This window comes from Tinamus guttatus, unplaced genomic scaffold (genome assembly GCF_059628265.1).
Source record: "Tinamus guttatus ecotype Peru unplaced genomic scaffold, ASM5962826v1 Tinamus_guttatus_pri_ptg000610l, whole genome shotgun sequence".
Classification (NCBI taxonomy): domain Eukaryota; kingdom Metazoa; phylum Chordata; class Aves; order Tinamiformes; family Tinamidae; genus Tinamus; species Tinamus guttatus.
The window spans coordinates 210,787-232,586 of NW_028289144.1; the positions used below are offsets into that span (position 1 = coordinate 210,787).

The 21,800-nt window shown below is 67.7% G+C and overlaps 3 protein-coding genes across 3 annotated transcripts; 1 reads left to right on the forward strand and 2 right to left on the reverse strand.

Annotated features, from left to right (window-relative positions):
- Positions 1–2,517: 2,517 nt before the first annotated feature.
- Positions 2,518–3,378, forward strand: TEKTIP1 (tektin bundle interacting protein 1). The gene is made up of 4 exons (XM_088535050.1): positions 2,518–2,591; positions 2,681–2,867; positions 2,956–3,148; positions 3,224–3,378. The coding sequence occupies exons 1-4, from the start codon at positions 2,518–2,520 to the stop codon at positions 3,376–3,378; spliced, it is 609 nt and encodes a 202-aa protein (XP_088391176.1).
- A 693-nt stretch (positions 3,379–4,071) lies between these two features.
- Positions 4,072–6,705, reverse strand: LOC148592412 (GRAM domain-containing protein 2A-like). The gene is made up of 11 exons (XM_088535051.1): positions 6,599–6,705; positions 6,388–6,481; positions 6,020–6,089; positions 5,850–5,953; positions 5,677–5,775; positions 5,388–5,459; positions 5,245–5,319; positions 4,871–4,934; positions 4,634–4,696; positions 4,372–4,462; positions 4,072–4,183 (listed from the first exon to the last, which is right to left on the reverse strand). Exons 1-11 carry the CDS (start codon positions 6,703–6,705, stop codon positions 4,072–4,074), a joined length of 951 nt encoding a protein of 316 aa, XP_088391177.1.
- A 2,471-nt stretch (positions 6,706–9,176) lies between these two features.
- Positions 9,177–17,405, reverse strand: MFSD12 (major facilitator superfamily domain containing 12). The gene is made up of 10 exons (XM_088535058.1): positions 17,066–17,405; positions 12,715–12,925; positions 11,749–11,872; positions 11,338–11,535; positions 11,144–11,236; positions 10,951–11,043; positions 10,667–10,837; positions 10,388–10,482; positions 9,913–10,043; positions 9,177–9,262 (listed from the first exon to the last, which is right to left on the reverse strand). Exons 1-10 carry the CDS (start codon positions 17,403–17,405, stop codon positions 9,177–9,179), a joined length of 1,542 nt encoding a protein of 513 aa, XP_088391184.1.
- Between the last annotated feature and the right edge of the window lie 4,395 nt (positions 17,406–21,800).

The window sequence follows — 21,800 nt, forward strand, 5'->3', positions numbered from 1 at the left end:
GACAGTACTTGGGATGGGCTTGGGAGGGCCGGGCCTTGCCAAAGGTTTACGGACTTTTCCTTTGCAAAGGGGAATGGGTACAAGAGATGTCAACACAGCGCCCTGCGCCCCTCGTTCCATGTGCTGGAGAAAACACGTGGGATACGGACAGTTCAGAGCGGAGCGAGGCCATCCCAGCTGCTGTGTTGCCCCCTCTTAGGAGGGACGAGCGCCTTTGCGAGCAGAGCCCTAACGTGCTGCGCGGGGCCCCTCTGTCCTGGGATGGACATCTTTGGAGGTAGGAGCCAGCCAGGCTGCCCAGTGCAGCTGGGCAAGGACTGCACTCCAGCCTGGCCGGGAGCCTCTCCTGAGAGCCAGGGGCAGTGGCGATAGCCCGGGATGTCCATTCCATGAGGAAACTGGAGAACTGCCTGTTTTTCTTTGCGTTCTTTCCAAATAAAGCAGGTACTGCGGTGCTCGGCACGCTCATTCCCGTAAGACAGTAATGTTGGCGCGTTTAGCAACTGGCTCCCACCCAAAACATTTTTGGGCTCTGAACTTTCAAGGTGACTTAAGAGGCTCCACCTTTGGGGGAGCCTGTTCAAAGACTTTCCAAATTGCTATTGCATGTTCCAGGCTGATCTCCAAGCTTTTAGTTAGCGAAGAGGAAAAACAATGTCTTTAAAAAAAAAAAAAAATCTCTTGGGAGCTTTCCCCCCGTGCAGTTCATTGCAAGCTGGAGTGTTTCTGAGGATAAAGCAGTTGAGATGTGGTGAAACCGCTACCGTGGACCTGTTATTTCCAGGCGAGCTGGAAGGGGGAAGCTCTGTGGCTGGGCGAGGGGGGTTCTTTTCGACGCCAGGAAGGAGTGTTGCTTTTTTCTCTCTTCCAGGTTGACGCCAGGGACCTGCCGCGTTTTTGTTTGTTTTGTTTTTGTATTTTTAAAGCCGTATGGGAGGAGGGTGGCTGCCCGGGTGCCTGCCCCCCGCTTGTGTGTGTGTTTTTGCTTTTAATTTAAAGAGAAGCTGCTCTGCTCGCAGCAGCCCCTTCCTGCCTCACTGTGTACAGGTGCCAGCGCTGCCCGCCTGCCTGCGGACGGGAACGTCCTTCCCTTCGCCTCGCCCTGCTCTGTATATAGCCCTTTGCTGTAGAGTCAGCGCTGCTTTTCCCTGATTTCTTTTGCAATGGGAGCGCACGGAGGTGGCAGCGCAGCCGCCTCTCCCCGGTGCTGGCCCTCGCGGGGAGCCAGGAGCGGGAGGAGGGCGGTGCGGGCCTGGTGCCGCCTGATGCTCCCGGTGCCGCCTGAGGCCGCCCGCGGTCGCTGTGGGGGGTTGGTTGTGCCGCGGGGTTGCCGTGGCCCCCCTTGGCACGGGGCAGAGTCCCCAGAGTGGCCTTGACCCCCCCCTTTTCCCCACGCCTCTGTCACCCCCTTTGAGGGTAACTTCTGACCACGACTTCGGCACGATCCCCACGGGAGCACGAGGCTCCTTCCCCTTGGTTCTGCGGCCTCGCCGCTCCTCTCACTGCGTTCACGGGTGGTGGCAGTCCCTATAGCACGGAAGGGCCACGGGAAAGCACTGAGAGGCTGGGAATTAAGTGGGATCACTGAGTTGGGCAAGTGGCCTTGAGCCGGGCCGGCGGCAGGGCCTGTCCCCTGCAAATCCCCCCAGTTGGCCCATCAGGGCCAGGAAGGGGCCGGTTTAACCCGGGGGATGGCGGCTGCTGCAGCGGGGCTGCTTGGGCTGTGTCCTGGGCCACGTGCGGAGCCGCCGCTCCCTCCTTGAGGGCATCCCCAGGCAGGGGCCTCCGCGGAGCCGGAGGCGCCAGGGCTGCTGCGGGGAGCAGGACGGGGAGCCCCACGCTCAGCCCTCGCTCTGCTCCGGCGCAGCCCGCGGAAGGGCCGCGCTCCTGCGCACTTGTGATTATTGTTGTTATTTCTTCCCTGTTCGTGTGTGATCTGTAAGCGCTGCCCCAGGCAGGTGGGTCGAGCCCTGGCTCCTCCCGGCGTTTCTGTGCTGAAGTCTGCGACCTCGTGGCATTTGTTATATATCAAAGGCGTCGTATGGTGGAGAAAATATAGAGCGGTGTAACTGTTTTTTCCCTGTAAAGCGATTTAACTGGCATTAAACACGTTGTGAATTTAAGGCTGCTGCTGTCTGCAAATGGCGTCTGTGGGAGGGCTGGTGCAGGGAGGGGACGGCGGGGTCCTCGCGCGAGCGGTGACGGCTCCTGCCGTGGAGCTTCCCTTTCCACCACGGAGCCTCCGGCTGCTCTAGAGCCCCAGGGTCCCCGCGGCAAAACTGCCCACACAGGACACGAGGAGCTGCTTTGGCCCTGGCTCGGGCGCCCGTTGTGGCTGTGCCCCCTTCCCCGCTGCCGCCGGTGCCCGTGGGCCCTTCCTGCAGCTGGAAAACCGGGAAGGGGCAGCCGGGAGGGCACGTGGGTGCCTCCGCACTGGAGCCCCTGCCCGTTGCCAGGGCCGTCACCGCGTTCTGGTTCCGGCGCCGCAAGCGCAGGGCCCAGTGGCCCCAGGCGGCCATGGAGCTGGAGTGGCACCGGCCCTATGTCCCGCAGGGCACCCTGGAGAGCGACTTCCCCCAGCCCCTGTGCAGGTGGGAGCCCGCGGCCGCGCCAGGGACCGGGCCCTGGTGGGGCCGTCCCCAGCGCCTGGACGCGCTTGTCCCCTGTCCCCTGTGTGCAGTGACCAGTATGTGATGCTACGCGGCCCCCACTGCCCCCCGGTGCTGCAGCAGGCCCTGCGCTGGGCGTTCACCCCCATGGGCCGCCAGGCCCGGGGCCGGCTCTGGCCCACGGGGCTGAGCCCCTGCGCGGCCCCCTGCGAGCCGGGCCCCGCCGGGCGCCCGCTGCAGCGCTGGCAGCAGGGCCAGGCCGGGCGCGAGCGGCTGCCCCCAGGTAAGGAGCGGGGCTGGGGGGTGGCAGGAGGGCCCTGCAGCCGCCCCGGGACGCCGGGGCCAGGGGGCTGCGCTGGGGCCCGGCTGGGGGGCCCCGGCGCTGCCTCCCCCATCCCGCCGGCTCCGCTCACTGCCCCCAGCGCCTGCCCAGCACCTGCGTGACGGGGCGGGGTGGGCGCCCGCGCTGCCCGCCCCGCGCCCAGCCCACGGGGGAGCCTTCCTGTGGCGGGAGAGGCCCCGCCGTGAACGCGAGTTCGGTGAGCGCTGGGGGCGGCCGCGTGGCCGCGGGCTCCGGCGCCGCCTGCCCTCACCCTCCGCCCTCTGCCCTGCAGTTGTCACCCGCACGCGGAGCCCCAAGGAGCCGGGGGGCAGCCCAGGCTCCGGCTCCGGCTACGTCCCCGGCCTCTCCTTCTGCCGCCCACCCTTCACCGCCCGGGACGTCGCCGCCTGGAGCCACCTCCGCCACCCGCCCCCTGCCCTGCAGTAAAGGCTGCCCTGCAGGTCGCCCCTCGTGCGGTTCTTGGGGACAGGGGATGCGGCAGCGGGGACAAGCGGGACACAGAGGGGTGGCTCTAGCTGCCCTTCCTTGCTCCCCATGGCCCTCGAGTCCTCAGGGGACAAGCTGGGGTGGGCCGCACCACCCAAGAGGGTCCCAAGTGTCCAGGTATGGATTTTTATTCATAAAAACAGTTTGGCCCCTCATCCCTGCCCCGCGCAGACCCCGCGGCACCCCTGGGGCCCGGGCTCGGGTCGCCATGGCGCCACTGGCAGTGGTGGTGCCACCACGATGGTGCCACCGCGGCCAGACGGCGGCGCGGCCACGCGCCGCCCTCCTGGTGCCACGGGCACAGAGTGGCCCTGGCTGCTCCCGCTGCTGCGCAGGGCCACGAGGGCTCCGTGGGGCAGGAGCGGCGGCACTGCCGGTCCCGCTGCACCGTCCCGGGGCTGGAGGATGCTTGGGGGCTGAGCCCCTGTGTCACCCGTGTCCTGCTGTCCCCCGTGAAAGGGCTCCGTGTGGCCCCTGTCCTCCTGCTGATGTCCCCGCTGGCCTCATGTTTTCTTGTACCTCGAGGGGCCGAGGGGAGCCGGGGTGAGGATGCAGCGGCTGCTCCCAGCCCCAGCAGGAGCAAGGGCAGCTCCGCGCCGGTGCCATCGCCCCTGTCCCCGCTGTCCCTGCGCCTCACGGGTGCTGCCAGCTGCATTCGGGCCAGGCGCCCAGGGCCGTCAGCTGCCGCTCCAGCGCCGCGATGCGCAGGCCGATGTAGCCCGAGGACAGCAGCAGGGCCACCATGCTGGGGACACGGCAGTGTCAGGCAGGGGCAGGACCTGGGACACGCTGCCAGCGCCAGGGCTCCCGGTCGCTCCCGTGGGGAGGCCGGGGCGGGAGTGATGGGGGCGGATGCCCAAGGGCTGGTGGAGGAGCCAGGGCCACCCTGCAGAGCAGCCTGTGCCAGGGCCTGGTGACACGCAGGGCACTCACAGCAGCAGGTAGATGATGATGATGGTGTTGAGGAAGCTCATCTGGGACAGCGAGTCCCTCACGGTCGTGTGCGCTGCGGTGCAGGGTCCCCCTGGCAGGATGAGGCGCTGTCAGTGCCAGCCAGGCTGGCTCTGACCTGTGCTGGCAGCGGGGACAGCGGGGACAGCTCCTGGAGCCAGGCCCGAGCCTGGGCAGGGTCTCCTGTCCCTTGTCCCACTCGTCCACCCGGGGCTGCATGCGGCTCTGCTGGGTCCAAAGTCACCTGTGCCTGGTGCGGGCACCTCGTCACCATCCTCCGCTTGGCTTGGCCTCCGGCTCAGTCCATCTGCACAGAGCGGGGACACGTTCAGCGAGCACCCCAGGACACGGGGAACGCGGGTCCCGGTGATGCAGCAGGAGGATCCCGCGCTGCCCGGTGCCGCAGGAGGCGCTGGGGAGGGCTCCGAGCGCCCGCGCAGGGACCGCATGGCGGGGCCCTGGCTGCAGGGCCGCTGCTCACCGGGCACCGCCGGGAGGCTGCTGAGCTCCAGGGTGCTCTGCTCCAGCTCCGCCTGGCTCCAGGTCTGGAATGGGAGAGATGCCAGTTGCAGAGCCCCCACTTTGCCCCCTGCCCCTCGGGTGACGCGCGGGAGCCACAAACACTCGGCTGAGATGAAGGTTGGGACGTTTGAACCCCACATCCTCCCCCTGCCCCAAAGGGCCTCCCCGGTGCCCACCCGCCTGGGGCAGAGCTGCCACCCCCCCCCCCCGTTTGCCAAGGCAGAGCCAGGCCCCATGCGTGGCTCCTGCCCGGCCCTGCCGGAGGGTGACGGGGACCGCGGCAGCCCCGCGTCCCTCAGCCCAGACCCCGCGCCAGCAATGGCCCCTCTTTACCAGCGGCTTCTTGAGGACTTGCCGGACGCTGCTGCTGAGGGGAGAGGCCGGGGGGCCGCCGGCCGGGCCGTTATCCTGGACGAGGAGAGGAGCGGGATGGGGCGGCGTGGGCGCTGGTGCCCCGGCCGCGGCGCGGCACCCACCTGCAGGTGCCTGCACAGCGACTGCAGCAGCCGGAACGCGGCCTCGCGCCGGCGCAGCGACACGAACAGGAACTGCCGGAGCGGGAAAGGGGTCGGCCTGGAGCCCCCACAGCGCCCTGGGGCTGCTCGGGGCCTGCCTGTCCCTTGGGGGTCGTTTGGGGCAGTGGCAGCACAGGGTCAGCCCCCAGAGGGAGCTGATGCTGCTCCGCCTCGGCACCCGCTCCGGCTGCCTCCATATCCCGGGACGAGGCTCCCGTCTCCTCATCCCGCATCCCCACTCTCCGCTCACCTTCTCCCCGCTGGCCGTGCGGATGCTGAGCGCGTTGGGCACCAGCAGCGCCGTGTTGGTCTTCTTGAGCGCCGAGATGGACAGGACGGGGACAACCGCCTGGCCAAGGGCAGAGCCACCATGGGCCCGGCGCCGCCCGCCCCGCGCCCCCCGCGCCGCCCGCCAGGACCCACCTTGATGTCCTTGAGCAGGAGGCTGCAGTGGAAGCAGACATATCCCGCGGAGATGTAGAGGCGCCCGGGATAGGGCACCTCCTTCTGCCAGGCGCAGGAGAAACCTGGGCGGCAGCAGGGGCTCAGTGGGGGCCGCGTGGGCCGCGGGCACGGGGCACGAGGGCACTCACAGGCCAGCAGTGCCTCCCGGGCGGCGACGCTCCCGAAGAGCTTGTGGAAGCTGGCAGCGCGCCGGCCGAGCTGCGGAGAGCACCGGGCGGTTGGGCCTTTGGGGTCCAGGGCGGCACCCAGACGGCTTTCGGGTGTCTCCAGAGGAGGAAACGCACCAGGCTCTGCGCCAAGGCTTCCTCATCATGGACCGACCCTCCCATGTTTCGGTCTGTGCCCAGAGGGCTCCCCGCACCCCCTGCTCCATCTGCCCCGGCCCCAGGATGTGCCCAAGCGCCCGTAAAGCGCCACCCGTGCCCGGGGGAATCTGTCCTTGCTGCCAGTGCCACGGTGCTGCGGCCCCGGCCGCCCAGGGCTCCCACGGACTCACCGCGGAGGCCGGGCCTCCCTGGCTGCCCGCGGCGGCCTCCGCGGCGGCCTCCTCGTCGCCCTCCTCGCAGAAGGTGGCGTCGCAGGTCCTGGACCTGGCGCGAGGGTGGCGGTGCTGAGTGGGGGCTGCTCCGCACCGCGCTGTGCCCCAGCCCCGCGGAGCCCTGGGGCTGCCTGTGCGGCACCCCAAGGCCAAGGTGCGCGGCGCCCACCTGGTGAGCGCCGGGAGCCTCCGCGCGCCCATGCTGCCCGGCTCCTCCAGGCTCTGCCATCTCCTCTCCAGCATCTTCTTGCTGCTCTTCTTGCGCCTCCCGGCCATGGAGGACGGGGACGCAGGGTGGCTGCAGGACAGGAGGGCGGCTTGAGCCCTCTGCGAGCCCTGAGCCACGAGTCCTTGTCCCCGTCCCCATCCCCGAGCAGGAGCCCGGCTCTTCCCCAGGCTCCCCGCGGAGGACGAAGATGGCGGGACAGATGCTGGCTCCCTGTGCCTGGCTCCGTGCCACGCGAGCAGGATCCCTAGGGATGCTCTGCGGTCCCCAAGGCTTGCTCGCTTGGGACAGAGGCAGCACCGCAGCAGCGAGACGACTGCCAGGGTACTCAAGGAGCCCCAAAACTGACCTGGGAATGTGAAATCCGGGCAGGCTGGGGCAGAGGGAGCCTCCCGCTGCCCCTCAGCAGCCCTGCTGCGCCCGCGCAGGGCGCCCCAAGCGCGGCAGCGCTCTCGCACGCGGAGCGTTTACAGGAGAAGCCGCACCCAGGGCTCCGGCCGCGGGCTCCTGCCCCATTGCCTCCCTGCCCGCGGCCGCCCTCACGGCCATCCCCTTCCCGCCGCCCCTCCGGCGCGCGCAGGGAGTGGGACAGGACACCTGGGCCCCCACGAGCAGCCGGCTGGGACGCGGCACCCACAGCCAAGCGGGCAACAGGACCCCCAGCTCCCTGCCCAGCTCCTGCTCTGCGGCTGCAATGCCAGGAGACCCCCCCCATATCCCACGGGGGCCCGAGCAGCGTGGGGAGGCAGACGGGTCCCTCCAGGCCCGCGTGGGTGCCCGGTGTCTCCCGCAGGAGACGGGCAGGGCAGGCGGGAGCTCAAGGTTCACAGAGCCGGAGGCTCCCCCGAGGCCGGCTCCCGCGTGCCTGTCGCTACCTCTCAGCCCGGTGCCCCCGGCCCGCGTCGGGGTCCTGCTCCCACCCGGCTCCGCTGCGCTCCATGGCCAGCCCGGCTCCCTCGCACGCGATCCGAGACCTGCCTCTCGCCCGCTGCCGCCTCCTCCTCCTGGCGAGGAAGGGCGGGCAGCCGCCCAGCCTCAGCAAGCCCTTTGGGGAGGCGTCGGGAAAGGCAGTGCCCGGCAGCGCCGCTCCCCCGCGCCGCGCTCGGCCTCGCCAAGTGCTGGCGCCAGCAGCTGAATCCCTGGATCCCGCAGGAGCAGGATCCCGACCCACATGCCCATGTCTGCTCTGCTTGCCCACACTCTGTCTCGGCGGACACAGAGGGGACAGCCAGGCCCCCGGGAGGGACAGGGAGCTCCACTCGGTGCCCGCGCACGGGGCTACGGGGTTCCGCGTGGCCCCAGAGGCTCCCACTCGGGAGCGCGGAGCGTGGCCACGACGCGGGACATCTCCAGGATCAGCCCTGGGGCTCCGGGATGGGCCCTCTGGCTCTGCAGCCTCGTGCAGGGCTGGGAATTCGGGATGCAGGGAGCAGGGAAACTGGGGCGGGCGGGCAAGGCCGACGTGGTGTGTGTGACCCCCCTGGCTTCCTTAGGCAAGGAAAAGAGTCAAAGCAAGGGGAAAAAAAAAAAGTGTTATTATATATATATATTTATATATACACATATATATATATAATAACAGTCCCCAAGCGCCGCCCAGAGGCGGCGCCGCGCGGGCACCGGGGCAGGTCCAAGGGCGCCTCTGCCCGCGCCCTCTGGACCCGCGGCCTTTCCCACCGTCACGAGGGCCCGGCCATAAACCCCGGGCTACGGCACGGCCGTCCGTGCAAAGCGCCGCCGCCCCCGGGACCCGCCGGGACCCCCCGGCTCCCTGTCCCCACGGACCCCATGTCGCGGCCCCCAGGGCCATGCCCGGCCCGGCCCGCGGCGCAAAATCAGCCTCGTGGCTGCAGGGGCAGGAAGGGGGGCGACAGCTCTCATTGGCTGCTCTCCCCTCATGGGTGGGATACAGCGGAATAGGAGCCAATCAAACGAAGAGCGCGGCAGCCATTTTCTTCGTGGGCACAGCCCGCGGCGGACCAGGCCGTGGCCGCCATCTTTGCTGAGGGCAGCGCCCTCTCTGGCCTCCCCTCCCCTCCCCGTACCCGGGCAGGGTTTTGGGTCAAAAAAACGTGATCCGAGGAGCCGGCAGGGGCTGACACCCGGCGGGGGGAAGGGGAGGGAGGAGAACAGCCCCGCTCAGGCCACCATCACCCCAGAGCAGGAAGGGGACCAAAGGCCAAAGCAGCCTTGACACCAACAACCTTTATTCAAGTATGTGTGGGGGGTTCTTTTCTCCTCCTTTTCTTTCTTTATTTCTTTCTTTCTTTTCTTTTTTTTTTCTCCTTTTTCTTGTTTTTTAAAAAAGTGCTCAATGAAGACACTGGCCTTAGGAAAGCAAGTTAAAACCGAGGGCCGGGCGAGCCCGGCGCCGGCCTCCTAGTGTTAGTGATGCTCGTGCAAGCGCCGGCCGTGCTGCGCCGGCTCCCGCGGGGCCGGTCCCACGCGGGGCCGTGGCGCAGCCGTGGGTGCGCCGTGCCGGCCGCGCTGCCCCATGCAGCAGGGTGTCCCCCTGCCCAGCTCAGTTCACTGCGTTGCTCCGGCTCTTTGTGTCCGTCTCGCTCGCCCCAGCGCCCTCTCCGTTCAGCCCCCGCAGGGACACGTCGTCTGTGGGGACACAAGGGAGGGGTTAGGAGCCGCTGGAGCTGCGCGGGGACGGTGCAAGGCTGGCGAGTGCCGTGGAGCCAGCTCGGTGCTTCCCGCTCGCCCAGGAGCACAGCGAGACCCGGGCACCCCACAGGGCAGCGATGCGGCTCACGGGCTGACACCATCCCCGGCTGCCGGGTGCTAGGCACGGCGCAGGGCACCGCATCCCCAGCCCCTCACCGCTGGCTACTGCCTGGGACAGCTAACGGGCCCTCCCTGCCCAGCCGGGGCCGCAGGGCTCGGCGCAGCCCTCGCACAGATCCTGTCCCCGCTGCGAGGGCACCAAGCAGGCACAGCCGCCAGCCCTGGCACAGCCCAGGACAGCGCCACCTCTGCGACAAGGACAGCACAAGCAAGAGCACAGAGAGCTGGGCCGGCCTGTGCGCCTACCATGCAGGTCACCCAGCTCCCAGCGGGCGGGACCGAGAGCTTCCTTGCAGCCCCGGCACTTCCCACCGGGATAAAGCTCCCGGCACCTCACTGCAGCCAGGGCCATCTGGAAAGACACTCTCCCTTTATCCCAAACTGGCAGGGGATGGGGAAGGGGACTCCCAGGGACCCCAGCCCCACGCCTGCCCCCTCCCAGTGCCCCCAGCCCCAGTGACACTCACGGAAGCGCACGCGGATGGGCCAGATCATGATGCAGCACAGCGCCAGCGTGGCCGCCACACCAATGCCGCCAGTCACCACCACCATCACCCAGTGGTAGAAGCCAACACAGGCAGGACAGCAGAGCTCAGTCCTGCAGGGAGAGGAGCGCAGCGGCCGTGACCCCCTCACACGGCCTGCCCGCTGTCCCAAACGGTTCTGCGGTGCAGACAAGGGCTAGTTCACACCTGGACACGGGGGCCAGGTCCAGAGCAAGGAGCGGGGCAGCACCCTAGGCATCCTGACCCCCCATCTCCTAGCTTTTGGGGCCAAAATAGAAGTCAAGGAGGAGCTGAGAAAAATTAGAGCTGGCTTTTGCTGGTGCTTCTCACTACGGGTGTAAGTGCATGCTCCAAACAAGGAACATGAACTCATGCTCTCGAGCAGACCTGGCTGAAGATGTCGCCAGGAAGGTTCCCGCTCTGCGGGGACACTTACGGGCAGGGATGCATGTTCTGGATCACCATGACAGCCAGCCCGTTGGCCATCTTGTCCGTGAAGCTCATTGCTCCGTAGACGAACGCGCTGCTGTGCTGCAAGGGGAGGGACAGCGCCTGTGCCACGCGCTCCGGAGCACGCGGAGAGCAAGAGCCTTGTGCCCTCTCATGGGCAGAGCCCACATTGCAGCAGAGCCCACGAGCAGCAGGGCTTTGGCACCCGGGACTGGATCCCAAGGCGCATCTCCACAGACGTGCCACCCGCCTCGGGACGACGTACCGTGTTGCTCCCGATGAGATCGGCTGTCATGGAGAGGGACGTCACCAGGATGGTGGCCGAGCCGGCGCCGAGCAGCAGAGCTGCCGCATAGATCTCCACTCCCATCCGCCTGGTCAGGGCCACCCAGGAGGCAAAGGCCAAGATCACCAGGATGCCCACGAAGTAGGTGAGCTGCTCCGCGGTGGCGCAGGGAGAGGGCAGAGCTCAGGGCGGGCTGCTCGCGCTCCACGCGCAGCCACACGCGGTGAGGCCGCGCTGGGGCCAGCCCCAGCCCCAGCACTCACATTCCGGCCTATCCACTTATTCACGGGCTTCATGAGGAAGGAGGACATGAATCCACTGATGTACATCATCAGCGGGATGGTGGCAATGTATTTCTGGGAGAGGTGAGGACACAGAGATCAGCTCTAGGCCACCAGCACGAGCCCCGTGCCCAAGCAACTTTGGCATGCGGGTGGGAACGTGCCCTGCGCCCACCTTGGGCAGCAGCAGCGAGTTGGTCAGGTACATGGCGATGTAGGTCTGGGACAGGTTGACGATGAGGCGGGTGGCCATGTAGAGCACTGCCACCTGCAGAGGGACAGCACAGATGTCCCCGGGCCGGAGGAGGTCCCAGCCCCGGCCCCCGGGCCGGGCGGCGCCCCCAGATGGGCGCTGCCGTCCCTGCGCACCTGGTAGAAGGAGGGCTCCCGCAGCCAGTTCCTCCAGCGCAGCAGGGGCCGCGCGGCGCTCGCAGGCTCCTTGCGCAGCAGCGGGCTGCTCTCGTCCACCTGGGGCGGCCCGTCCAGCACGCGCGGCTTCTCCTTGGTGCCCACGTGGAAGATGAGGGAGAACATGGCGCCCAGGCCCACCACGACGAGCGACAGGTTCTGATGAGGACAGCAGCTGAGCAGAGCAAAGGGTGCCCCTTCCTCTGCACCACCCGCCCCATCCAGAAGATCAGGGGAGGAAAAACAGGTCCCTAAAGCCCTGGGGGAGGCTGATGCTGCCCCTGTCCAACGCGGCCGGGAGGATCTCGGAGCACCCACTACGACGCCCTGAATTCAGCCCCGTCCTGCTCAGGGAAGGGCCCTGCCACTCACCCGGAATACAGGGACATCCTGCATGCCCAGGTGCTCCATGCTCTCGGGCTGCTCCACCTGCAGGTTCAGCAGCAGCCAGGCCAGGCCATAGACGGTGATATTGGCCATGACGGTGAAGGCGTACCTGGAGGGGCAGGGTGGCCTGGTGACGCCGGGGCTGGGCACAACAGCAGCCCCAAAGCGGCAGCCCTGGCCCGGGACTCCTCCCGGCTTCCTCCAGCCAAGCCTTGGGGCAAGCCTGGGATGAAGCCCCCCCTTCCTCGGGGTCACTCCATGCATCCCGTCACGGCCTGTCCCCAGGGGCCATTCCCACTGAGGGGACAGCCAGGGTGGCGCCTCAGTGCTTGTCCCTTGCCCAGCCCAGTGCTCCTGTCCCTTGAGGTGTTTCCACCTCCTGGTGTCCCTCCAGGAGGTGCTTCCTCCTCGGTGACCATCACTCTCCAGTCCCAAAGAGGCGTCCCCTGCTCACAGTAGTGCCAGGTGGGCACTGCCCAGTACAGCCAGCAGCAGGGCACAGCGCAGAATGGGCTCGTGCCTGAATGCACCCCCGGGTCTATGCAGAGGGCTGGACCTGTCCCCCCAGCCAGGTCTCCCAGGGCATCCCCATAGCCCAGGCTGGGAAGGGAGCTCTCAGACAGCCCCGGTTCTCCCACCAGCACCTCATGACAGACCCCTCTGGAATCAGAATGATTCCAGGTCTCCTTCTGACAGCACTGAATGACATTCGGCACAGCCTGGTGATGGCTGCACCACCAGGATCGCTGGCACCTTCTTGCCCAATCCCAAGCAGTTTGGGCCGTGGACCCACACGAGCAGCATCGCTAGGACTCATCCTGCGGGATGCCCGTCCGCTGCACCCGGGGCAGGGCAGCACCAGACGTGGGGCAGCGCGGGGCTCCCTGCCACATGCACAGGGGAGCCGGCGCTGTCCTCGGCCCGGGGACACCCTCAGCATGGGGCGCTCACCTGAAGGCTGTGAGCTCCACCTTCTCGTGGTCGTTGGTCACCAGCTCGGGGATGAGGGACAGGTGAGAGACCTGCGTGGCTGCCCAGCCAAACTGGAAGATGACGATGAAGGGGAGGTAGTAGATGAAGACGGCCCACGGCGGGGTGTTCTCCTTGCAGCCCAGGCAGGGGTTAAAGATGAAGGGGAAGGACAGGATGACGCAGGTGGTACCTAGCGAGGCAGAGACGGGCAGTGAGAGGCTGCCAGTGCTGGCACCCCGGTGCCTCCTGCACCCACGTCCCATCCCAAGGGCAGGTGGACGGCCACAGCCCCCTGCCACCCCCAGAGGCTGGGAGGAAGGCCGGCACCTTCCTCAGGCCGCGTGAACCACAGGGAACCCTCATGCTCCCCTCACCCTCTCCCTTTAGCAGCCAGCAACATGGCACAAACAGACGCTCGTCAGTGACCTTGCCCAGGCAAGAGCACCCCAAACCCCCCAGACCACCTCGCCTCTGCCCCACAAACTGCCAGGGCACTGTCCCTCTGCCACCGCTGCGAGCAGGGGCTCCCCAGCACGACCAAGGGCTTCTCTCTCCCTGTCGGGGCCTGCACGTTATCAGTCCCAAGGACACGCGGGTCCCTCCGCCTGCCTGCGGGTGATAAGGGCCTCGCGGATTGGGACGGGTCCCCGCGTCCCTCCTCCTGCAGGAGTTGTCACCAGCACCCTGGCCGGTGCTGGTCCCCGCTGGCAGCTTGGCCTCCGTCCCGGAGCAGCCCTGCTCGTGCTGCGGCTGCCGGGACGCCGCGGTGCCGGCGCCACGCGCGGCTCCACTGCCAGCGTCAGGAGCCCCGGGAAGCTCCCGGCCGAGGCAGCGAAACCGAATGTGGCGGCTCCCCGCGCGTGGGGACGCGTTCTGCGCCCTCAAGGTCACGCGTCACCTCCAGCCAGATGCTGCCCCCCTGCCAAGGCCCAGGCGGGGGGTGCCCTGGGCACCGTGTCCCCCGCTGCAGCAGCCGGAGCCCGGGGACCCTGCAGCCCCGCGAGGTCCCCTCTCCGTGGGCTGCACAATCCTCCTTCGGGAGCTGCTTCTCCCTTCACCGCCCCCAAACGGCAAATTCCTCCATGCCGCTTCCAGCCAGGGAGGAAGCTGGAGAAGCGCTGGCCGCCCCAGCTGCTGGCGCCAGAAGGAAGTTGTCCCCCCAGGGCACGGCCAGGGTGGCTCCTCCGCCACGGGGAGGAGGCCCAGAGCCCAGCCTGGTTGTCCCCAGCCAGGGACAAAGCCAGCCTCTTTGCTAGGGTGACACTGCAACCCTGCACAGGACTCCTGGAGCCCCCCAGGAAGGTGACACCCCAAATCCTGCACAGGACTCCTGGAGCCCCCCAGGAAGACATCCCTGGGCCCAAGCTCTCATCTCGCAGCCTTGTGTCCCCGAAGCCACCAAGCCTCCTACGAAAGGGCCACAAGGCTGGCAGGGACGAGCCCAGCACAGGGGCTGCAGACAGGAGTTTGGGACAGGCACAAGGACAGGCAGCGGCACCCACGGAGCAGCGGCGGCCCCGGCAGCTCTGCAGCGAGCCCGGCCGCCGCCGCGGAGGGGAGATGCTGCGATAGCAGCTCGCGGTGGCTCCGCCGGGCTGCGGTTCCACAGCGTTTCCGCCGAGCGCAGCGTGGGCCGCTGCCAGACGGGCCCCGCTGCCGCAGGGGGACGCAGCCGCAGCGCCGGCTCCGGGGCTGGTTTGTCACCCCGCTCCCCGCACGGCCGCGCTGCGGTTGGACGAGGCGGCAGCGGGTGACAAGAGTCCTGTCTGTAGCTGGCGCTGGGAAGCAGAGCCCAGCTGCACCTCCGGCCTCCATCCCTCTCCCTGGAGAGGGCGGGATGGGATTGAGGGCCGGAGCAGAGCCCCTCGGTCGGGCCCTTGTGCAGCAGCAGCCGAGCGAAGCAGGCGCCGCCGCGGCCCCATTTCAAGGAGTGATTCAGAACTTCCCCTTTCAGCCGCCCGAGCGCAGGCGGCTGGAGCAGACGGTGGGGCTGGGAGAGCCGGCCCGGCCTCCGCACTTCCTGAAGCCTTGAGCACAGCCCCGGCTGGGGTCTCGGCACTGAAAATGAGACCTTCCCCGAGGCAACTGCAGCTTGAAAGCCCATAAGGCACAAAACGCTGAGAAATCAGCTGCCTTATCAGCCCTCAACTATATTTCGGTTACATGAAGCGGTTGGCCGAGATAAATTCGGTATCAAGATAACGGCCTCCACTGTGCAGAGGTCCCCTTCTCCTGCCACAGGGGCCAGCACTCTCCCATCACTGAACTGCTATTGGGGAAGCATCTCGGGCCCTTATCTGGGGCTGCCGATAGATGTTTCTCAACAGTAACTGCCCTGTCCCCCGCTTGAGACACCGGCAGTGCAGGAGGACGTGAGACAGGGCAGAGCCCTGGGCCTCCCCACGGCTCCGGGGACCCTTGCAGGGCGCTGTGCCCTCCGGGAGGCACAGGGCACTGTCAGGACACAGGCGCGCCGCCAGCCCCAGCGTTTCCTCTCTTGTGGACTCCGCGGCACTGTTAATAATTCACGCAGAGCCGGGGCCTCCTCCGGCCTGCAGCCGGCCACGCGCCAGGGAGGTGCCACGCGGCGCTGGCCCCGCTGCTCCGGGGATGCTGCTGCCACCGAGAAAAGAGCCGCTGCAAAGGTGGCCTGGGGACAAGTGCGACCCGCAGCAGCCAGCGCCGCCCAAGCTGCTCGGTCCCCACACGCCAGAGACGGTCCCCAGGGCGCAACGAACCCCATGCCTGGCAGCGGGGAGCAAGGTCGCCCGCAGCCAGGGCCACACCAGCCCCAGCGAGTCCCAGGGAGAGCCCCGGCTCCGGGGAAAGCCCGGGCTCCACTCGAGGGCTCATTTTGCTGCAGCGCCACCCAGCTCAACAACCACCTCTTCCCCCAGCCCAGTGCCACATGTCACACATCCTGGGGGTGCAGGGCCCCCCCACAGCACCATGCAGGGAGCCCAAGGGACCACAAAGCCACCACTCACTGCTGGGCACAGGGCTGGCACTGCCCAGGCAGCCCCTGCCACCAGCACAGGGTTGTCACAGCGTTCCTTCCCCTCCAGCCTGGGCTGTCCCCTGCCCCAGGGCACCCTCTTCCTCCGAGCCAGCCCCCAGGGCATCACAGATCGCTGTCCCCAGGGCTGTCCCCCTCTGTGCAGGGCACCCCAGGGTGTCCCCACAGGGGCTGCTGCCCATCGATATGGGGCATCTCAGCTGTGCTGGGGCTGCTCCTGGGTGCATCTTCGCAGGGCACCTCAGCACCCAGAGCCACCCCCCTCCCTATGGGGCACCCCAGCCTCCTGCTCAGGGTGGTCCCCTGCTATGGGGAACACCCCAAAAATGCATCTCCAGCACTGTGCCCCTCCGCATGGGGAGCATCCCACAACTGCATCCTCAAGAATTTCCACTCCATATGGGGAGCATCCTACACCAAAACTCCAGGACTGCCCCCTCTGCATGGGGAGCATCCCACATCTGCATCCCTGGGGCTTCTCCCCCACAATACAGGGAGCATCCCACAAGTGCATCCCTAGGAATTCCCCCCTCCACATGGGGGGCACCCCACACCCGCATCCCCAGCGCTCCCCTCCTCCCTTACGGAGGGCATCCCACAGCACATCCCCAGGGCTTCTCCATCAATTCCGGGAGCATCCTACACCCACCTCCCCAGGGCTGTCCCCCTGCACATGGGGAGCATCCTACCCCTGCATCCCTAGGGCTTCTCCCCCACAATATAGAGAGCATCCCACCGCACCTCCCCAGGGCTTCTCTCCATATGGGGAGCATCCCACAGCACATTCCCAGGCCTTCTCTATCAGTTTAGGGAGCATCCCACACCTGCACCGCCGAGAATTCCCACTTCCTATGGGGAGCACCCTACACCTGCACCGCCGGAAATTCCCACTTCCTATGGGGAGCATCCCACACCTGCACCGCCGAGAATTCCCACTTCCTACGGGGAGCATCCCACACCTGCACCGCCGAGAATTCCCACTTCCTACGGGGAGCATCCCACACCTGCACCGCCGAGAATTCCCACTTCCTACGGGGAGCATCACACACCTGCACCGCCGAGAATTCCCACTTCCTACGGGGAGCATCACACACCTGCACCGCCGAGAATTCCCACTTCCTACGGGGAGCATCACACACCTGCACCGCCGAGAATTCCCACTTCCTACGGGGAGCATCACACACCTGCACCGCCGAGAATTCCCACTTCCTACGGGGAGCATCACACACCTGCACCGCCGAGAATTCCCACTTCCTATGGGGCGCGCCCCACACCCGCATCCCCGGGAGTTCCCCACGCGGCCCCGCTCCGTACCCACGAGGTGCCAGCCCTTCCTGGGCCCGTAGCAGGCGCGGGGGGCGGCGCGGTCGGCCGCGATGCCGAGCAGGGGGGTGCAGAGCCCGTCCGCGAGCTGCCCGGCCAGCAGCAGCGCCCCGGCCAGCGCGTGCCCGTAGCGCAGCACGGAGTGCAGGAAGAGCAGCAGGTACGTGAACCACAGCGAGGCGCACAGGTCGTTCAGGAAGTGCCCGGCCGCGAAGCTCAGCCGCTCCCGCAGCGACAGCGGCGGCACCGCGCCGGGGACCTCGCTGCTGCTGCTGCTGCTGCTGCTGCTGCTGCTGCCCGCCGCCTCCCGCGCGGGCCGCGGCTCCGCCATGGCCGGCCCGGCCGCGCCGCTTGCAGCGCCGCTTATAGCCCTGCTTATAGCCCCGCTTATAGCCCCGCCGCCGCCGCCCGCCCCGGGGCCGGGCCCCGCGCCGCGGCCAATGGCGCTGCCCGGACCGGACGGACACGGAGCGGGGCGGGCCTGGCCCGAACCCCCCCGCCCCGCTGCTCGGCCTGGCCCGGCCCGCTGGGACCGTCCCGGCGGCGCCTCCAGAGCGCCGAGGGCGGCGGCGACCCGGTACTGCCTGGAGCGGCCCAAGTCCCGATACTGCCTGGAGCGGCCCAAATCCCCAGTATTGCCCGGAGCAGCCCAAATTCCGGTGCTGCCCGGGGCAGCCCAAATCCCAGTGCTACCCAGGACAGCCCCAAGTCCTTGTGCTGCCCGGGGTGGCCCATCTGGCTCCTCAGTGCTGCCCAGGGTGACCCATCCTCCCCGGTACTGCCCAGGGCAGCCCAAATCCCAGTTCTCCCAGGACAGCCCAATTCCTGGTACTAATTGTGGTGGCCCAGCCTGGATCCCTGGTACCTACTGGGGTAGCCTGGTGCCCTGGAACTGCCCAGGGCGGCCCAATTCCCTGGCACTGCCAGGATATCCCGACCTGCCTCGTGCTTCTGCTTCCACCCAAGCAGCCCAGCCCAGTTCCCCCAGTGCCACCAGGGTCAGCGCGGCCAGGCCGGGCTCAGAGCCCAGGGCCAGGGCAGCATCGCCCGGCCAGACCCAGACCGGTGCTGGCGGTACGGCCCGGTGCGGCAGCCCAGTGCTGGGACACCCAGCTCCAAGCCCTGGCACTGCTGGCCTCGCTCCCCCGTGCACAGCCCTGTGGAGAGGGGGGATGTTGGGGAACTCCTCGCGGCTGCTCCGGGCACAGGGATTTGCAGGGAACATTGCAGGGGCTACCCTGGGTATCCCCCGCAGATCAGTGTGCCCGCTGCTTCCACCCCATGTTCCTGTGTGCCTTGGGGCACCCAAATGCTGCCTGAGCACGGTGCAAACCTGCTAATCATGCCCCTGCAAGCAGAGCAGCCCCACGGATATGTCCAGAGCGCCCCAGCAGCGAGTGTCCGGGGCCCCCCGGGCCTCCCTCCTGCCCATGCGGGCCGGGGCCCTCGGGTGCCCGGATCTACGCACAGGATCCGGGGACACGCGGGAGTCACCATGTCCCCGGGGGATTATTAATGGGGAGCCGTGGGGGCGCAGGGACAGCAGCTCCATTCTGCACCAGCTCACGTCCCTGCACTCTGGGGGCTGCAGAGGCACTCAGGGCACCCCTGGCTCTCCCGCAGCACTGCTGGGATGTTCATCCATGCAGAGCCTGGCATGGCTCCTCTGGGGCATCTCTGGGCAGCAGGATGTGCTCCGGGCGGCTGCTGGCTCCGAAGCCCCATCCCCCTGCCTGCCCGTGTGTGGGAATTGCTGGTGATGGGGGTTTCTAGCCTGGAAACAGGATATGGGTGATCACGTAGCGCCAAGGCTGTCCTGGGGCAGAGCTGGCCCCTTAGCCCCATCCCGCAGCAGAGGCTGGGGAGAAAGAGGCCTTGGGGGGAGGTTTTTGGTGATCACAGGGAAGTTCAAAGCCATCGAGCTGATTAAAGCGGATTCTTGGTGGACTCTGATCTCTCCTTGTGCTTCCCCTGTGTGGGCAGCGGGATAAACCTCCTCCGGTGGCCTCCTGCCCCGGTATCCGGAGCCCCCCCGGGATGCCAATGGGGACAGGCTGCGCTTGGCTGATCAGAGGCTGGAGACTGGGGCTGACGCCAGTCCCTGCCTGGCCCTGCTTCCTCTGGGACGGCGGTTGGCACCCGAGTGGGAATTCGGGGTGTCCTGGGCGATGCTCTTGGTTGCCTAAATACCCTTCGGTAGACAGGGCCTTGTGCCGCCTGCTCAGCACCCTGAGCCGTGGTGCCCACCGGGTCCTGTTCTTGGTGCCTTGGTGCAACCCTGGGCACTGGTGCCACCTGGGATAGGGCTGCGCTCCCAGGACAGGCGGGATGCGGAGAAGGAGGGGCCCTGGCATGTTCCCACCTTCATGGAGATCGACCAGGCAAAGCCCATGGTGCAAGAGGCCATGGATGCTGAGGCCTCCACTCCAGGGATGCTCCATCCTGAAGCTTTTCCCATATCACACCATGCAGCTGGCCTTGGCCTCCGGTACCCTCTGCTGTGGCAACTGGGAGGGAAATGCCCGTCAATGCATCCGCTAGGATGTCTGGAGCGGCCAAATGAGCCCCGCTCCGGGATGCTCCAAGCAAACAATTTGCATTATCGCAGAGTCTTGTGATTTCTGCCGAAAGTCCCTGAGGCTGCAGGGGAGGCCAGGGCCCTTGCATCACCCAGCCGAGTTTCCTCCCCGTCATGTGAGGCAGAGTGGGTGAATCAGTGAAGCGGAGAGGAAGCGAAAACAAAAACGGTGCTTGGACAAACAGAGCTGGAGAGGCCTCTGCGAAGGGCGGGAGGGAAAAGCGGCGGGTCCGTCTGCAGGAGAAGCTCCGAACCAGCGGACAGGGCTGTGCGCGGGTCCCCGTCACCCCCGGCTCGTGTCTGCAGTGACGAGCTGTGAAAGCACCGGCGGTTTCCGAGGGGCAGAAGCACCTGCCTGGTTTGCCTGGAGAAGCTGCTTCTGCAAAACATCTCCCTTGGTGACCGGACCACCTGCCAGGGCGGGCGAGGGCACCTGCCAGCGCGTTGCCTCCTGCTGCCAGGCCCAGATCGCTGCTGCGGCGCCACCCGTCACGCTGCCCTGACGTCGGCGCCGTGGGGAGCCCCACTGCTGGGGATGGGGGCTCCAGTGCCCACGGGGTGAGCAGGGGTCCTGGGAATGTCTGCCCGGCACTGGGCAGCTCAGCTGAACCGGGATCGTGCGCCCGGGGATCCTGCACCCTGGGCACTGTGTGCCTTGGGTATCCCGCATCCTGCGCTCTGGGGATCCTATACACTGGATATCCAGCATTTTCAGGACCCTGCACCCTAGGCATGGTGTGCGCCTGGCATGGTGTGCCCTGGGGACCCTGCACCTTGGGGACCCTGTGCGCTGGGCATCACGTGTGTCCCGGGTCTCCTGCCTCCTGGGCATGCTGCACTTTGGGCATCCTGCACCCTGGGGATTCAGTACGTGATGCACTGTGTGCCCTGGGGATACCCCATGCACAAGGAAGGGGCTGAGGCTGGGGTTGAATCCGTGAATTCCCGGGCATCTTTTCACGGAAGGAGGCACACCGACCTCCCGAGCCAGCTTGCCCAGCAAGTCCAGCTCCCTTCCCTTGCCCAGAGCACCAGTTGTGTGCAGGAGCCTCCACAGGCTTTGGAGCCGCAAAAAACACGCCGTTTTACCAAGAAAACCCGACTTTGACCCCAGGGCCCATTTGGTGCTCAAGCGACGCCCTCGGCGGGGCCAGGTGCTGCTGGCCGCGTGTATCCCATGTTCTCACTTTGCCGGTTTCGCTGTTGCACAGCAGTGACGGCAGCGGGTCGGGAGCCTGGCGCGTTGCGGAGCTGCACCGAGGCGCTCCCGGCACCCGCTCCAGAGCTCTGGCTTCCATCTCTCTTCCCGAAGGTGGAAAGTGGCGCCCGCAGCGCCGGCAGCTGCCCCGCTCGGAAAGGGCCCAATGGCCCGAGATGCTCCAACCGCATCGCGGCGGAGACCTCGCGGTGCGGGGCTGCGATCCGCGCGGCCCCGGGAGCCCGGGGCGGGCGGTCCCCTCCGGGATAAACCCCGCTCCGCCGCCCGGCGGGTCCCGTCCCCCGGCGCCCGGGACGTTGCGGGCCACAGCAGCTCTTTCCGGACGGCTCCGGGATCGGGGGTGGCAGTGTCGTGGCAGTGTCGTGGCAGTGTCGACAGGTGTGTCGTGTCGTGTCGTGTCGTGTCGTGTCGTGTCCCCCCAAAATCTGTCGTTGCCCCCTTTAAAGCTCCGCCCCCTCCCCGCGGCCGCCCCGCCCCCGCGCCGCCTTCTGATTGGCCGCGCGGGCAGCGGCGCGCGCCGAGCTCGGCGCACGGCGGAGCGCGACGGCTGCCGGCCCCGCCCATCTCCCTCGCCCCGCCCCCTGGCGGCGCGCGTCCCTCTGACGCGTCTCCTCTGCAGCCAATCGTCGCCGCGCGACCCGCCGGGCGAAGGCCAATCGGGAGCGCCCGTGGCGGGTTCTCGATTTGCATAATAATAGAGGGGCGTGGCCAGGCGGGGACGGGTGGTGGAGCGGCCGCCAGCGGCGCCGGGGAAGGTGGGGGCGGGGGCGCCATGGGGCGCGGGGGGCGCCATGGGGCGGGGCGGGAGGGCTCTGGAGGGGTGAAGGGCGCCATGGGGCCGGGAGGGGCCCCCTTGAGGGAGGGCGGGGCAGGGGGCGGGGTGTTACGGGGGTCGCTATGGGGTTATGGGGGGTCCCTGTGGGACTGGG

What these genes read in the sequence shown, in the direction of transcription:
- TEKTIP1 (XM_088535050.1), top strand. Translation starts at nt 2,518, where the DNA reads ATGGAGCTGGAGTGGCACCGGCCCTATGTCCCGCAGGGCACCCTGGAG. An exon ending in TTCCCCCAGCCCCTGTGCAG is followed by an intron (nt 2,592 to 2,680) that starts GTGGGAGCCCGC and finishes CCCTGTGTGCAG; the next exon opens with TGACCAGTATGTGATGCTAC. An exon ending in CCGCCGTGAACGCGAGTTCG is followed by an intron (nt 3,149 to 3,223) that starts GTGAGCGCTGGG and finishes TCTGCCCTGCAG; the next exon opens with TTGTCACCCGCACGCGGAGC.
- LOC148592412 (XM_088535051.1), bottom strand. Translation starts at nt 6,705, where the DNA reads ATGGCCGGGAGGCGCAAGAAGAGCAGCAAGAAGATGCTGGAGAGGAGA. An exon ending in CCGGGAGGCACTGCTGGCCT is followed by an intron (nt 5,954 to 6,019) that starts GTGAGTGCCCTC and finishes GCTGCCGCCCAG; the next exon opens with GTTTCTCCTGCGCCTGGCAG. An exon ending in AAGTCCTCAAGAAGCCGCTG is followed by an intron (nt 4,935 to 5,244) that starts GTAAAGAGGGGC and finishes CTCCCATTCCAG; the next exon opens with ACCTGGAGCCAGGCGGAGCT.
- MFSD12 (XM_088535058.1), bottom strand. Translation starts at nt 17,405, where the DNA reads ATGGCGGAGCCGCGGCCCGCGCGGGAGGCGGCGGGCAGCAGCAGCAGC. An exon ending in GAAGGGCTGGCACCTCGTGG is followed by an intron (nt 12,926 to 17,065) that starts GTACGGAGCGGG and finishes CTGCCTCGCTAG; the next exon opens with GTACCACCTGCGTCATCCTG. An exon ending in CAGAACATGCATCCCTGCCC is followed by an intron (nt 10,044 to 10,387) that starts GTAAGTGTCCCC and finishes CTCTCCCTGCAG; the next exon opens with GACTGAGCTCTGCTGTCCTG.